Source organism: Callospermophilus lateralis, chromosome 1, assembly GCF_048772815.1.
Source record: "Callospermophilus lateralis isolate mCalLat2 chromosome 1, mCalLat2.hap1, whole genome shotgun sequence".
Classification (NCBI taxonomy): Eukaryota; Metazoa; Chordata; class Mammalia; order Rodentia; family Sciuridae; genus Callospermophilus; species Callospermophilus lateralis.
Genome location: NC_135305.1, coordinates 206601529 through 206617322, shown reverse-complemented (window position 1 = coordinate 206617322; position 15794 = coordinate 206601529). Strand labels below are relative to the sequence as shown.

The 15794-nt window shown below is 39.2% G+C and overlaps 1 protein-coding gene across 1 annotated transcript; it reads left to right on the top strand.

The window, feature by feature from the left end:
• The first annotated feature begins 2241 nt into the window (after positions 1–2241).
• On the top strand, positions 2242–15336 carry Lztfl1 (leucine zipper transcription factor like 1). Its single transcript, XM_076869706.2, has 10 exons — positions 2242–2391; positions 4151–4275; positions 5763–5957; positions 7375–7435; positions 8516–8587; positions 9965–10030; positions 10112–10189; positions 12104–12280; positions 13183–13286; positions 14032–15336. Exons 1-10 carry the CDS (start codon positions 2389–2391, stop codon positions 14048–14050), a joined length of 900 nt encoding a protein of 299 aa, XP_076725821.1. The 5' UTR covers positions 2242–2388; the 3' UTR covers positions 14051–15336.
• The last annotated feature ends 458 nt before the right edge of the window (positions 15337–15794 follow it).

Sequence of the window (15794 nt, the reverse complement as noted above, 5' to 3'; positions counted from 1 at the left end):
GGGGATTGAGAGAATCTACACTCATGAAACTTTCAAGTAGAAAAGAGATTCCAGATACCACTGGAGGGGCCAAGAGCAGGGAGCCTGGCCAAAGAAAAAATTGGGCATAGCCACACCAATGCCTCCAATCCATCATCCAGTGAGTGCATCAGAGTGCTACGGCTTACGTGGGAGAACACTGTCTGGTGTTTTTCTTGACTCTGAGGCTTGTAATCCTCAGAGACTGCAAGCATACATCTTTGGATCATCTCAGTGAAGGACTCCTGAATGTCACAAGACTTTGCAAAGCCCCATCCAAATAAGAAAACTGCTCCTTTTCCTCCTGCCTTTCAACAATCTTGTACTCAAATGCAGCTTCCCAACTCCCAGAGGGGAAAGACTGACCTTCAGAGGGGCAGTGTGAAGTGCGGATAAGAGAGCCTGTCACTGAACCTGGGTGGTACTAAATGATCAAGAAACTCTTGGCAATAATCTTGAGGCATGGATTTCAGATCTGCCTTTGCTGCATCAAATCCTGGGCAAGATATTTGACTTTTCTGAACTGCCTTTCCTTGTCTGAAAAGTTTCCTTCTAGCTCTTATCTAAACTGAAAATAATCCATTTAAATTATTTCCATTTCACTATATAAACTGTTTAACAAACATGTTTTCATCTTTGCACTTCTTTTCCTACCAATATCAATACCAAAAGCTAACATTTATAACTTAGTCTTATTCTAAAGAATTTATCTGGGGCCACTTTGCCTCTACTCCCAATAAAAGTCTCAAGTTTATTTTTAAAAGTTTTAAACATGGTTCCTGGGGATAACTACTAAGCTTTGTACATAATTTGGTATTAGTCATGTTGAATAAAATGACTGTGGCAAGAAATGAAAAGAAAAATGAAATTCTTGAAACCAGTATCTGTTTTAACACCCACTACCAGAATAGTTCACACCTGCCTTCTAGTTTTGCTCTTGAAAAACATATTGTATTGGCTTCTTCACAGACTCATGCTTCAGATGCCTCCACCTAGACCCTATGAGGTTTTGGACATGTGCCATTGTCTCTCAGTCTCCTCATCCACAAGTAGATAGGATCGGGTCTCTAAAATCCTTTTTAGCATCCTATTGTGATCCACTTTTTCTAGGGGTTAAAATCATCACAAACCCAGAATGTATTCCCTAAAATTAGCTTTTCTATTCATGATTCAGGACCAATGCCCAATGTCTTCTCTGTCTTCCAGACTCTAAAAAGGCTGGTAGTTCTCATCCCTGAGCTTCTCATTGTAGTCTATGGAAGCGAGCTCACCTTTCAGCTTATTCATTGCCTCCTCAGGGTCGTCTCTGCGTCGCGTTTACTTTCTGAGCCTCATTAACCCACTCAGTGGTAGATGCTCACTCCCTGGATTTCACCTACCCAAGGCCCCAGTATTTGCAATAACCCATCCCGTCCTACACTTTTTGTCTTTTCGGCGGCAGTGTTCCTCCAAGAGTGGTCCGTGACCACTTTTGGGTTGATGGTAAAAACTGCGGACTATCTAAGAACCCAAGCTAGATTTCGTGACTGGGAACTTCTGGTGGTGTAGCGCGCGCAGGTCGTGGGGGGGGGGGCGGTTGTTCAACTAATGTTTTTAGTCATGCTAAGCATGACACTTTGGAATTCACTGCTCTTTGGGGCAAATCCTTTTTTTTTTTTTGCAATTTTTTTAAAAAGGAAAAGGTGATAAATTAGAGACCTTTATCATAAGAGAAAATCATAATATAAGGAAGAGCGAGTGTGGGTTGTTCAAGACTCTGTTCTGGAACCTGGAAGTGCTGGTGTCGTCCGCCTGTGTCAACCACCTTGACCAAGCCCAGGTAGAAACTACTGCAGAGTAAAAAAATAAATAAATAAAATTTTTAAAATGAATTTAAAAAGTGCGCTTCGCCCAATCTGCATGCTGTGAGGCTGTTAGAAGTCTGGATTCGCCCTAAAGGCCACCGCACCAGGGGGTGTCAGGGCCGGGAGAAGCGTGGACCATCCCTCTCTCGCAGGCGAGACCCGAGGCTCCCGAGACGCAAGCACTATGGTGACCCTGGAGGCCTCGCCCCCCCGTTACCATTGGCAACGGCGATCCGCGCCAAAAGGCAGCGTGGCATAAAAAGGTGGGTCTTCCGGACCAAGAAGCTAATGCGCATGCGGATATCTGCCAATCATAGGCACTTCCTGTCTCGTGATCTTGAGGACCAATGAACGTGCGTAACTGCAGACCCACGTGCCTGCGTTCCTATTAGCAACCACAGGCTTCTAAACAACCCAGCTTCTATCTCCAGCCTTTTGCGGTCCTGCGGATCTTGGTGATTTGGGGTTTAGCAAATCACCGCCTCACCTCTTTCGCTCCTTTAGGCTCCTGACCCCGCCTACTGCCATGGTGAGTAGCGGACCGGCCGGCGCGGAGGAAAGTGCCGCGGCCCGGGCTCGAGACGCTGAGCGGGTGGATCCGGAATGACGGCGTGTCCTCAGCTTGTTTGAGCCCAACTCCTGAGCCCGAAGAAGGGAGACTGCGCTGAGCGCGAGAGTCTCCGTTAACCTCAGCCCAAGCCCCTCCGGGGTAACCCTGAGTGAATCTCTCTCCTAGCAGCCGCTCTCCGTCGCCTTGTCCCTCGCTTCTGCCTGGGGAGATGCCAGGGCCAAGTCACAACTCAGCGCTGGGTTTCCACACTATTCTAAGAAACTCCAATTTGCACACACACACACACACACACACACACACAAACACGTTTGCCAACATGAATAATTGAAGGAATCCAACTTTCTGATGTGGAATCTTCATCTTTAAGAATTCTAGCACTCTATTTTACAACCAAAGAAATTTGGGGTGACATTTCCTTTGTATTACCCTGTTCAAAAAAACCCTTAGGCTGGGACTGGAGCTTAGTGGTAGAATGCAGGCTTCGCATGAGTGAAGCTTTGGATTCAGTCCCCAGTATCAAAAAATAAAAAGAAGAAAATACCACTTAGTTCCTCCAGTAGGTATTACATGCCAATTAAATGGTATTTCTACGTAGAGCCGTGTACAGTACTGAAGTTGAAGTGTTCAGGCAAAAAAGGAATGAAACCAGGTTTGAGATTGCTGCTTAAATGGGCTATTGAAACACCTCAGCAGTCAGACTTCCTAGGTCGCCAAAAGCAAAAACAGATCATTCCTAATCATTCCTTACCCTTCTTGAGCTTACTCCTTCTCTTGATTTTCCTAAAATATTATGAAAGTGATTTGAAAAAATGTTGATGGTGATATCACAAAAAAAATTGATTCCAGTTCATGTTCTATCTTCTATCTTTCATTTCTATCAATTTAATTAACAACCTAAGCTTTGGTTATTCATTGTAGATAATTCTAGGGTTGTTAACATAATTGAAATAATGCATATAAAATAGCACATACATGCAAAAAATATTAAGCAGTATTTGACCTATCCTTGGCTGCTAGCCCAGCCTTCCAGGTTTTACCTCTTAAATATCTGTAAAGCTCTCATCTGGTTTAAAATAAAAACCATCTGTTTTTATTTTAAAAATTTAAAAAAACAAACCAAATTACACTTTTTAAAGCTGTATGCAGTGGGATAAGGTTAAGTTGCTAAAACAGACCAAAAAACAATGTCTGAAAGAATTCAGAAGTTTTTTTCTTTCTCACTTAGCATCATATTTCACTGCTCATTACAGTGAGATGAGTAGGTCAGTGGTGTTCCGTGCAATGAGAACACACATCTCTTTCATCTTGCTGCCCTTCCAGCCCATGAGATATTCATGTTGTCTGTAAGACTCAGTGAGGCATGTGTGAGGCACTGGGTTTGATCCTTAGCACCACATAAAAAACAGGCTTCACAGAAATAGGATGTTACAAATATGTACCCCTCTCTTAAGATCCAGATATTGGAGACAGCCCATATCTCTTCTGTTCATATCTATTCCTAAAAAGTAGTCCCATGGCTGCAGTTAACTGTAGGGAGGCTGAAGAAACATCATCTAGTTGGAGCTGTACTGCATCCAGGAAGAAAGGAATAACAGAATTTGATGGACATGTAGCAGTCTCTACGACAGGATCCTGTATATTTTCACTGTTGGGTTGTTGTTTTTTTTTTTAATCAAATCTTCAAAACTAACAATTCAACTACTTCTCTCTTTTTCAGGCAGAGTTGGGCCTAAATGAGCACCACCAAAATGAAGTTATTAATTATATGCGTTTTGCTCGTTCAAAAAGAGGCTTGAGACTCAAAACTGTGGATTCCTGCTTCCAGGACCTCAAGGAGAGCAGGTATCAGGGGACTCTAAGGAAACCAAATAGGAATGTAGATCCTTTCTGATAGCCATTATGGGGATGCTGGATCATGACAGTTCTAGGATTGTCATGATTAATTATTCAGATGAGAGCAGCTATGCTGAAACTCCTGGCTATACAAAGTATAGAAATTATAGTGTGATATAAACAGTCAGTCTATTATCAAACATGCACATTCTGATGATTATGAGATGGCAAAGTTTCTGACAGGTAGGCATGAAACTGATGGGCTTTGTGAATTAACAATAAGATTCTGTAACTTTATGAGGTTGGGGTAGTAGCTCTTGGTCTTGCTGAGAGACTGAGGGTAAGAGACTTTGGAGTGGGGAGGACTATATTACTGTGAAACTGTCATTGGCACTAGAAAGCATACACAGAAGCTTTTCAAAGACTCAGTGTCAGTCATTTGCTGAGATTTCTGAGAATTGTTGTGGTTTTAGTCACCCCCAGTGGGATCATAGGCAGGTCTCCCCACCCTCCCAGCCTTGTGCTCCTCTCTGTGTAATTAGGGGATTGGAGAAGATGGTTCCCTTCCAGACCAAACATCTCTGAGTGAAAGTAGATTTTTATTGCTATTGTCAATAGTGATGTTCATTGCTGAGAGAGGGCTGGGGTGTGGCTCAGCGGTAGAGCTCTTGCCTAGCACGTGTGGTGAGGCATTGGGTTCAGTCCTCAGCACCTCACAAAAATAAATAAATAAAATAGGGGTATTGTGTCCATCTATGACTAAAAAATATTTTTTTAAAAAGAATGCTAATAGAGGGGCTGAGGATGTGGCTCAAGCAGTAGCGCGCTTGCCTGGCATGCGTGCGGCCCGGGTTCGATCCTCAGCACCATATACAAACAAAGATGTTGTGTCTGCCAAAAACTAAAAAAAAAATAAATATTTTAAAAAAAGAATGCTAATAGAAGCAATATATAATACCATTTATTTCTTGTAGGCACTTACCAACATGTGACTAGTTCATATGTTTATTAAAATGCTAGAGAAATAATAGGAAAAAAAGGAGAAACTATACCTTCCAAGTAATTTTTGAGATTATTAAATGTGAGTAGACTAATTGTAGTGGAGATTGAAATAGAAAACATTTAGATATGTCAAGAGCATTGTAATGTTTTGAGCAACCAATAAAAAAAAGATGAAAAAAATTTAAATAGAAAATATTTAATATTAAAAAACTAAAGAAAAAATATATGATGATTTTGGAAGTGTTTCTGAGACTGTATTTGTATTAACAGATGTGAACATTTGAAGAATTAAGCCAATTAATCATTTAAGTAAATATCAAAATTTGAGTTTAAATTATTTTTAATCTGTTGCATTAACAAAGAAAAGAGTTTCTAGAAACATTTCATTATAGTCTTTAATTCTTTAGGTAACATTGATGTGGCTTTCTTAATTTTGTTGCATTTTGTAAATTGTTTTGTTTATACAGAAGTTTCAGATCCTTGTTGTTTTTCAGGCTTGTGGAGGAGACCTTCACTGTGGATGAAGTATCGGAAGTCCTGAGTGGGTTGCAGGCTGTGGTGCATAGCGAGGTGGAGTCTGAGCTCATCAACACTGCCTACACCAATGTGCTACTTCTGCGGCAGCTGTTTTCACAAGCTGAGAAGTGGTATCTTAAGCTACAGACAGACATCTCTGAGCTTGAAAACAGGTAGTAAAATTTGTATCTGCAATTGAGATGGTAGAGTCCCAAGCATAATCTTAAAAGCTAGTAAATGTCTGTGCTGCTTATTTTCTTTGAGCTAGAGTGTGAGAAAATTTGGGTAGGGTAGCAGCAAAGCATCTGGACACTGGCTAGTTTTCTTAAATACCACTCAATGTTCTTTCAAAATTCTGTTTGTAATTCCTAGGTACTACAAAGGCTTTTGAGATTTATGAAATTGCTTCCCAATTATCATTAATTATTTTTTGTGTAATCTTTGTTAGCTTGCTCAGTATTACAGTTGGGCATTATCGCTAGGTCAACAAAGAAATAGAGATTATGAAGCAGTTCAAAAATTAATTCTAATATTATAGATACCATTGATTCTTTTTTTGGGGGGGTGGGGTTCCGGGGATTGAATTGACCACTGAGCCACATCCCCAGCCCTATTTCGTATTTTATTTAGAGACAAGTTCTGTCTAGCCCATTGCTTTTGCTGAGGCTGGCTTTGAACTCACAATCCTCCTGCCACAGCCTCCCAAGTCACTGGGATTATAGGCATGTGCCACCTCACCCAGCACCATTGATTCTTACTAGCAGCATTACAAGTTAACCTTAAATAAGAAATATAAAACAGTTTATAATCCTAACAATATTGAAGAGCTCATTAATTTCAAAAACTGTAGAAAAATCAATGAAGTTGAAACTTTTTCTAAGAAAAGACTCCTAGAAATGAGGAGGGACTGACCACCCTGCAGCCTGCTCTCTAGGCAGAGTGGCATCATGTTGGCTCATATGGAATGTGTCGAGCAATGCTAAGAACAGCCTGTGGCAGGGACGGAAAGTCATTTAACTTCTGCAACTACAGAGGGCGACTGATGAGAAAACTCTTTAAGAAGTTGCTGTTTCATGACACTTAGAAGCATGGGCTGTAAGTGTGTTACAGTCAGCTCTTCCTCATCTTGTAGCTCAGTAGGTGGCTCACCCCACATCCCCTATCTTTCCTAGGAATACATAGTTCTCAGCTACAGTAGATACTGCAGACTAATTTCATTTTTTGAGGAGGCTGCTTTGTTAAAATATCAATTTGCCTTTCTTAGCTAACAATGTATACTATGTAATGGAGCAACCCCCTCATAGAACCTCAGAAATAGAGACAGGGAGAAAAACAAATTTCACTCATATTTATATAACATTGCAATTTACTTCTAGCAACATATATTGTATCCCTAGCAGGTACAAAATACTGTGGATGGTTCATATTGTTTGGATTCTCAACATTTGTAACTAAATCTCATTTCTGGTGTTGTAAAATTTTGTCCTTCTTGTGCTCTTTCCTCTAGCATATGATAGTAATTTTTATTCTTTTCTCTGATACAAATTTATTCTAAATGGATATTCTTCTATTTTTGCTTTTATCCTCAAGAGGATTATTAGAACAAGTTGCAGAATTTGAAAAAGCAGAATTTACATCTTCAAATAAAAAGGTAATTTTTGGTCATCCTGAGTCCATATCTTAATAGCTGGTATTCAAAACTCTCAAGGCACTCAAAGCATTCAGAGGTCAAAGTGAAAACTCTCAAGGGCATAACTGGAAAAAACTGCTTTTGTCTCTTCTGCCCCCCCATCCCCACACACTCCCTGTGCTCCAGTCAGTCCAGCTGTGTAAACTCTTCACTCAGCTCATGCACAGTGCAGGGTTGGGGGTGAGTCAGACCTGAGCTCCTATTCCTGGCTCTGCCACTCCTAACTGTGTGACCTTGAATAGGTTTCCTGCAATGACTGAGTCCCATGGGTCACATGGAGACAATACTAGTAGTTACTAACTTGTCTTCTTAACATTCTCAACATGTGCGATGATCATTCACCATTCCCTTTCGTAGACATACCAAAAACGCTCTCTGTTGTCAGATTGTTAACACAGCTGAGATGAGTCAATGGACATACCCTCAGAAAACATTTTTCAGTGATTTCTTTGGAATATATTTATAGCTAAGAAATTTCTGGGTCAGAGGACATGGATGCTTGTTTTTAATACATAGTACTAAACTATCATAATATTTGTTTTCAGTTATTATTCATCTCTAGTGTGGTGCCTAAATTCTTGGCAATATTACTGTTTTTGTTTAAATATTTTTTAGTTGTAGATGGACACAATACCTTTATTTTATTTATCTTTTTTTAAAATGTCGTGCTTAGAATTGAACCTAGGGCCTCACATGTGCTAGGCAAGCACTCTACCACTGAGCCACAGCCCCAGCTCCAATATTACCGTTTTTCACAGTCTGAAGTCATGCAGAAATCAATTTTAGCTCCCACAGATAAAAATTCTAGTCCTTAGATGCTAGGATCTAAATCAGGTCTGGCTTTGGTCTCCTTCCCTCCTTTCTTTATTTTTAAAAGCGGTTTGTGGTGTCTTAGGTCCTGAGATGTAACAGGTGAACCCAGTGAGAATCCCCACACCTATGGTACTGACATCCCTGTGCATATGTTCATACACAGAGCTCACTGAATAGATGTGGTTTATTCTGTGCTGAGTTTGGTTTGGTTTCTTTATTTTGTTTCAGCCTATCATAGATATTACAAAACCAAAACTTGTTCCAATTAACGAAGTTGGGACAACAGAACTCCTAAACAAGGTATGTTGTCAACATTTTGAACAATGGAAAAGCTCTAATTCTATTCTCCCTTTTCCTGAACAACTCTAGGGAGAGAACAAAGGGCAGGAGATTGTCTCAGAGTCTGGTCCATTGAGGGTAACTAGCCCTTCCACCTTTCTTCATGGTACCCAATGGGCCAGAAGAGGGCACGTCCACCTTCCACAGCATGTGTCACAGCTCTTGAGCACACCTTTCTGTGGCAGCATGGAGAGCGTGGAACTGTGGACAGTGTTTACTGACAGACATTTGGACTTTTTGATTCATGATATCAATGAATGATTTTTTAAATGTTTTATAAAATTTGTCAGTATACAAATAGATATTTTTCACTTATCCTATATTCTCAACATTATGCTAGATATTGTTAAAGATTTTTTTTTAATATTTACTTTTTAGTTTTAGATGGACACAATATCTTTATTTTATTTTTATGTGGAGCTGAGAATCGAACCCAGTGCCTCACGCATGCAGAAATCAATTTTAGCTCCCCCAGATAAAAATTCTCACTTGAGCCACATCCCCAGCCCCTAGATGTTGTTAAAGATTTTAAAAAGCAGTATAATATTCATCTCTCACTCTCAAAATGCCATAGTTCCTTGGGAGGGTAGAATTTATATTCCAGAAGGAGAGACCAAAGGATTCTCCTGTGTGCTGTGGGCATCATGGGGTAGCGGAGAAGTCATAGTTCCCCATGGGTGAGAGCAGGCACTTGGGTAGGATGGTGCCTGAGCTGGGCCTTGAAGATAAAGACAGATTAAATTGTCAGAGGAAGAGAAATAGGACTGTTGATCAGGAGAAGAGAATGGTCAGTGATGAGAGGCAGACAGAGACTGGCAGGACTTGGAACAGAGTGCCCTTGGATGGATCACACAGGTCGGGTATAGGGAAAAGACAAAAGATAGGAGGCTGTTCGTGTTGGAGCTGCATAAGAAAAAGGTGCTCAGCCTCAGGTTGGTCAGAAGCATTTGAGGACAAGGCTCTGAAATGATGAAGATGGTGTTTTCAGGATAAGTATACAGTGTAGGCCAAGAATAGACCCATGCAGGATTGGCCAGCTGAGAGGGGAGGGGCTCTGGAAAATGGCTGTGGATAGAGGGTGGAAGAAGGAAAGATGTGCCAGAGGTCTGAGAGAAAAGGAACTCTTAAAAGTCTTTGAGTCAAAGCTAACTCATAGGTATCGAGGCTGGCAGGCTGGGCGAAATTGGGGTTCTGCTGCTAACCAGTGCATGTGGATTTTTGAGCTATTATGTAATTTCAATTTAATTTAGAAATTAAAAATTTAAGTGAAATAAATAATAATTCCAAATGTTAAAAATATTTTGATTAAAATAATAACTGTCAAATTTACTCATAAAGGAGATTTTAAGACTTCAAGAAGAGAATGAGAAATTGAAGTTAAGGCTGAAGAACATTGAAATGCAGGTAAGTGAGAAATCCTTTAAAAAAATAATTGAGTTCCTTACAGATTAAATACTGATGAGTTCTACTTAAATTTGATTATAGGCTACAAATGCATTGGATGAGAAGTCAAAACTAGAACAAGCACTACAAGATTTACAGCTTGACCAAGGAAATCAAAAGGTGAAACAGTTTTAGCTTTCCTTTTCACATTTTCTAGATAGAATAAAGTTATAAATTTAAAATTGAGTCTAGTCCTTATTCATAATACCTTACCCCTATCCCTGCCACTAAGAAAAATGCCACCGTTGTCCTGTATGGGAACAGCCTTGCCCAAGAAACGCCAAATGAGAACAAGCACTCTTCCCTCTGTCCATTCTTGGACTAGTGTGACAAAATTAAATCAAATTAATTAGTGGTTGAGTCTTATAGGAATTGAGGCTGGTGGGCTGGGCGAAATTGAGGTTCCATTGCTAACCAGCGCATGTGGATTTTTGAGCTATTATGTAATTTCAATTTAATTTAAAAATTTAAGTGAAACAAATAATAATTCCAAATGCTAAAAATATTTTGATTAAAATAATAACTGTCGAATTTACTCACAAGGAGATACATCAAATCAAATTAATTAGTGGTTATGAATCTTCAAACCCATATATTCAGCTGCATTATATAGTGCAGTGAAATTCAGGTTGAGCCTGCAGGCTTGGCTGGGACTGATGACTGAATGTTGCTCCCCCTGCTGGAAGTCAGGTGTGCGTTCTGTTTGCAGTGTGAATGTTATAATATGATTTCATGTGAGTGGGACCTTTTGGGTGAATGCTCAGTGCAGTATTGGCTTTTCTGGTGGTCATATTGTTATTATGAACTTCTGCTACATTTACAATCCCAAATTCTACTTTACTGAGAAAGACTAGTTCAGGGAACCCCCATGTGCCCACCACTCAGCTTTCCCAATCATCATACATGGCCAGTCTGGCTTCATTTCTGTTTCTACTTTCTTTTTCCTTCCTCTCTGTCTCTTTGATGCAGATATCATACATTGTATTTGTATGAGTGTATATTTTATAAATGGGAGGGTACTTTGTATATGGCTTTTACAAAAGGAAAATATGTATGATTTCAACAATGCCAAGAACCATAGATTTATAAAATAGAGTTGAGTGTTCCAGAACAGCTTCATAATTTCTCAAAAGTAAAACAGTTTCAAACATTCTTGGATGATGAATTTGTTTAAAAACCATTTGGGGCTTTGATTCACTTTTGTTTTAAGATTTTGGACACAAGAAATAAAATTTTGGACACGAGCAAAATGGACATATGCATTTACAAGTCACAATGAAATAAAACATTTTTAAAGATTAGGTTTCAAAAGTGAGCAAAGACTTTTTGTTTTGCTGAAAAGACTGCTTCACATCTATATATTTAGCTATCATAGACCATTTTCCTATTGTATCAATACAGATCATTTTTCTGTCATGAATTTTGTCTAGTCAAAAACAAGCTCCAAATAAAAGCCATATTTCTGTTGTCAGATTATGCAAAAATGTACATAGATCATTAATATAAAAACTCAAAGTCTTGTAAATAAAAAACCCATTTTTTTATCAATACTCATTTTGTTCTCATATTTTTGTGAATAATGACTAAAGCATATCTACTAAATTTTTTATCTTTAGAGTTTTTAAATATTTTTTCCACCTATACCATTTCGAAGACTCAAAAATCTTCAGGATTTTGGCTTTTCATAATGAAAGCTATTTGCCATCTAACTCTGGTACGCACTGCACTGCAGTTTTGAAATCTCATTCTCCCATTTCTTTTGGACTGGAATACCAGCAGTTCATAAAGAGTATTTTCTGTATTTGGAATTCAGTGACTTTGGAGTGTCTGCTATGTGCAAGAGGTCACACCCTTGAGCTGCGGTGGATGGACTGGGCCTGCTGGCAGCCCAGGCCAATGGAAGGCTGCATCTGCAGGCACACACATCACACACTGTCTCTTCTTTCCTCTCCCTTGACATTGAATCACCATTCTAAAGCAGTTATTATTTAGGATGCCAACATGAAGATACATTCATGTATTTCATTTTTGTAGGATTTTATAAAGGCCCAAGACTTGAGTGACTTGCAAAACACAGTTGCTGCTTTAAAGAGTGAGTTTCAGAAGACACTTAATGACAAGACAGAAAACCAGAAGTCCCTAGAGGAGAATCTTGCAACAGCCAAGCACGACCTACTCAGGGTTCAGGAGCAGCTGAGCATGGCTGAAAAGGTCAGAAGGCTGTGTTTAAGGGATTGTCTGTTTGTCATATTAGCTGATAAATAGTGTAGAGGACTCATTCAAATTATTTTTACTCAAGGTATTAGCAAATGCATGTGCTAAAGGATTATCACTTCTGGGTATTGAGATTCTTCTGTCTGGGTGCTAAAATACCTGTGATGAGCAGTCTCCTCTCCTTCTATGGGCTGGGAAAATGGTTGCCCTCGTGGCTGCATCTGCCCTTGCACCCTACATCATTTGGCTTGGTCCTCCTATAACCCGACAGAAGGACCAGGGATTTTTTTTAAGGTTTCTGTACCTTTTTAATAATTTATATGAATATGTAGAAAGTTAAATTCTTCACTTTAGAGATTAGACTCTTAAGAATATGGAACTGGGGCTCGGGTTGTGGCTCAGAGGTAGAGCACTTGCCTAGCATGCATGAGGCACTGGGTTTGATCCTTAGCACCAAGTAAAAAAAAAATAAAGGTATTGTGTCTATCCACAACTAAAAACTAAAAGTTAAAAAAAAAAAGAATATGGAACTAAAGTTTAATTAAATTAAATCCTCTTTCTAAAATATTGATATTACTTTGGAATTTGAAAAAGATTGTTTTATTTTTAAAAAAAGATTCATTTTACCTGAAAATTGTTTAATATTTCACATAGATTTCTCATGCCTAGGTGAAGAATACTTGAATTATTTGCTAACATATTATTTGCTAACATATTCTTGACTTCTTATTTGAAATAATGTTTTTAAAGTTTGGATAGTCTTCATTTTACCTAAATTTCTTTTGTTAAGGAAATTATATAGTAAGTAAATTTGAAGCAAAAAACAAGCATTTTCATCATATTTGCTATGCTTTCCTTAACTATTTCTTAGTAATGGGCTGATATTTTTCACTAATCAGGAATTAGAGAAGAAATTTCAACAAACAGCTGCTTATCGAAACATGAAGGAGATTCTCACCAAGAAGAACGACCAAATCAAAGACCTGAGGAAAAGACTGGCAAAGTAAGCCAAGCCAGTCCCACCCTCATCTCTCTCCCCTGGGTTGATATTTGTCTTCTGTTAAACCTGAGCTGTGTCCAGAGGGCTCAGGCGAGAGGGTAGATGCAGTCCTTTAGTCCAGAGGCCTTCTTCTGTGGAGCTGGGCCCGGCCTTGTCCCTAAGGCCACCAGCACTGCTTCTTAGGTTTAGCCAGACCTTTACACACACATGAAGCTACATCGAGATGCTCTTGGCACTGCAGTCACTTAGCAGGACATGGGCAGAAGCACAGCAGCTGCAAGGCAGTGGGCATCTCTACTGTGTGTCCTCCTGTCCACCTGTAGCCTCCCAGCTAGGGTCAGTTCTGTCATCAGCAATTTTGCCTAGAAACTCAGTTAGCATTTTGCGCCTTTTTCCAAGTTCCAGGGAAGAGAACTAGAAACTCAATTCAAGACCAGATTGGTCCTTTAGAAAAGGAAATTTATTAACCCTTCACTCACATAGTCACATCAGCTCTTGGTATTTGTCTGAGGATTGGATAATTGTACCAAAATATTGCAGAGACCTGGAGTCTAAAGGGACCTTAGGTTTTCTGTGGCATAAATCCCCTAGGTGACTGTCATAATGCCTTGAAAGCACCTGACCACCACAGTGCTGATGACAAATGAGGAATGATTTTCATCCCTGGAGATGCTTCAAGTGACCTCGTTTGGTAATGACAACATCACAACAAAAAGTATCTTTACACACTCTTAATTTATATCTCCAGGTATGAGTCAGAAGATTAAAAACTGAAGATTTCTGGATACTGCCACAACATGAACAAACCAACTGCCTTCCACCTCAGGCATGGATTCTGAAGCATTTCATCATATCCCCTCTCCCTATTTTTGTAATATTATACTTTGCTTATGATATTTTGAACTAGAATCCCTATTTTCAGTTGTCCAGTGGAGAAGAGAAGAAATGTAATGGCTCTGACCAATTTCCCCTGCCCAGTGAGCACTCTGCCAAGCTCCAGAGGCGTAGTTCAAATACAGTGGGAAACATTGACAGGAGGAAGATTTTTAGAGTGGGAGGAAGAGTGTTAGCCTTTTACATTAGCATAAAAACTATGTCTTTTTAATGAATAAAAGAAGCTAACAATATGTGTAGTTGTGCATTCCCCAAAGGTAAAATAAACAATAGTTATTAAAGTTAGTTATTACAAATAAACCTTATTTTTATTATTAGTGATGAAATCTTACTTCATTTACTCTATATGATCAATAAATGTATGAATTCGTTGAAAATGTGAATAGTAACTGAGGCAGCATTTTCACCCATTGTAAGAAAAATTATCAGCAGTGGACATGAGGGTTTGGTTAACTTTTCCCATCTTCCTGCCTTAAGTATTGTTTAAGAGGAGATGCCGGCGTGTTTTGGCATCTTGACATCGTGATTTTGTGTTACTGATGGAGAAGTCAGATCCATCCCATACTACATTTAGAAGGCATTTGGACTTGGTGTCAAAGTAATTGTTACTTGTATTTCCAAATATTATTTTAATTACATGTAAAATAAGAACTCTTTTTTAAAATTGATATTTAGCATAAATTCAGTCACCAGATTGCAGATTGGATTTTGGATTATAATTTGCACTTACAGCAATAGCTTTTTCAAGAGGTTTTAATGCATTTCTGTTATGGTTTAGATATGAGGTGTCTCCCAAAAGCGTGTGTATGAGACAGTGCAAGAGATTTTAGAGGTGAAATGATTGGGTTATGAGAGCCTTCACCCAATCAGTGTGTTAATCCGCTTGAATGGATTAACTAGGCAGTAACTGTAGGCAGCATGGCTTGAGGAGGGGATACCGGGGGTGTGCCTTTAGTGTATGTATTTTGTCCCTGGTGAGTAGAGATCCCTCTATCTCCTTGTTGCCATGTCTTCTGTCACACCCTTCCTCCATGATGTTCTGCCTCATTTCAGGCCTGGGCAATGGAGTTGGCAATTTGCGGACTGAGACTTCTGAAACCATGAGCCCCAAATAAACTTTTCCTCCTTTATGTTGTTCTTCCACAATGGCAAAAAAAAAAAAAAAAAAAAAAAAAAAGCAATGTTCATTGGTCCTGCTTTTTTTCAAGTGTTTTTGGATAAGTCACTGGAAATGGGCATCCCCCCTGCAGTTGTGTAACGCAGAAGTATACTCTAAGAATAAATAAAATGAAGCTCACAAAACAGTAATGCTTCATAAGAAAGCACCTAGTGACTTAGTGATTTTTCCCACTTCTAAAGACAAAAAATGACACATCCTCCATTAGTACAGCTGCTAAGAGAAGCCATGCCATTTCCACAGGTAAAGATCTTATTCCCAGAGAAGAGCTACTGGTCAAAGGATAATTATCCTTATTTTTATTCAAACTTTTAATATCAGCCTTGAATTCATTGTTTTTCTTGTAGGTTTTGTGTTAAGATATGAAAGGAACAAATGATAAAGTATAAGATAACTGCCCTCCCCCCCAAGAAAGGGGAAGGCAGTCTTAAGAAGATGGA

Coding starts and splice junctions, on each gene's coding strand:
- Lztfl1 (XM_076869706.2), top strand. Junction 7,436..8,515: donor TTACATCTTCAAATAAAAAG/GTAATTTTTGGT, acceptor ATTTTGTTTCAG/CCTATCATAGATATTACAAA. Junction 10,031..10,111: donor TGAAGAACATTGAAATGCAG/GTAAGTGAGAAA, acceptor ATTTGATTATAG/GCTACAAATGCATTGGATGA.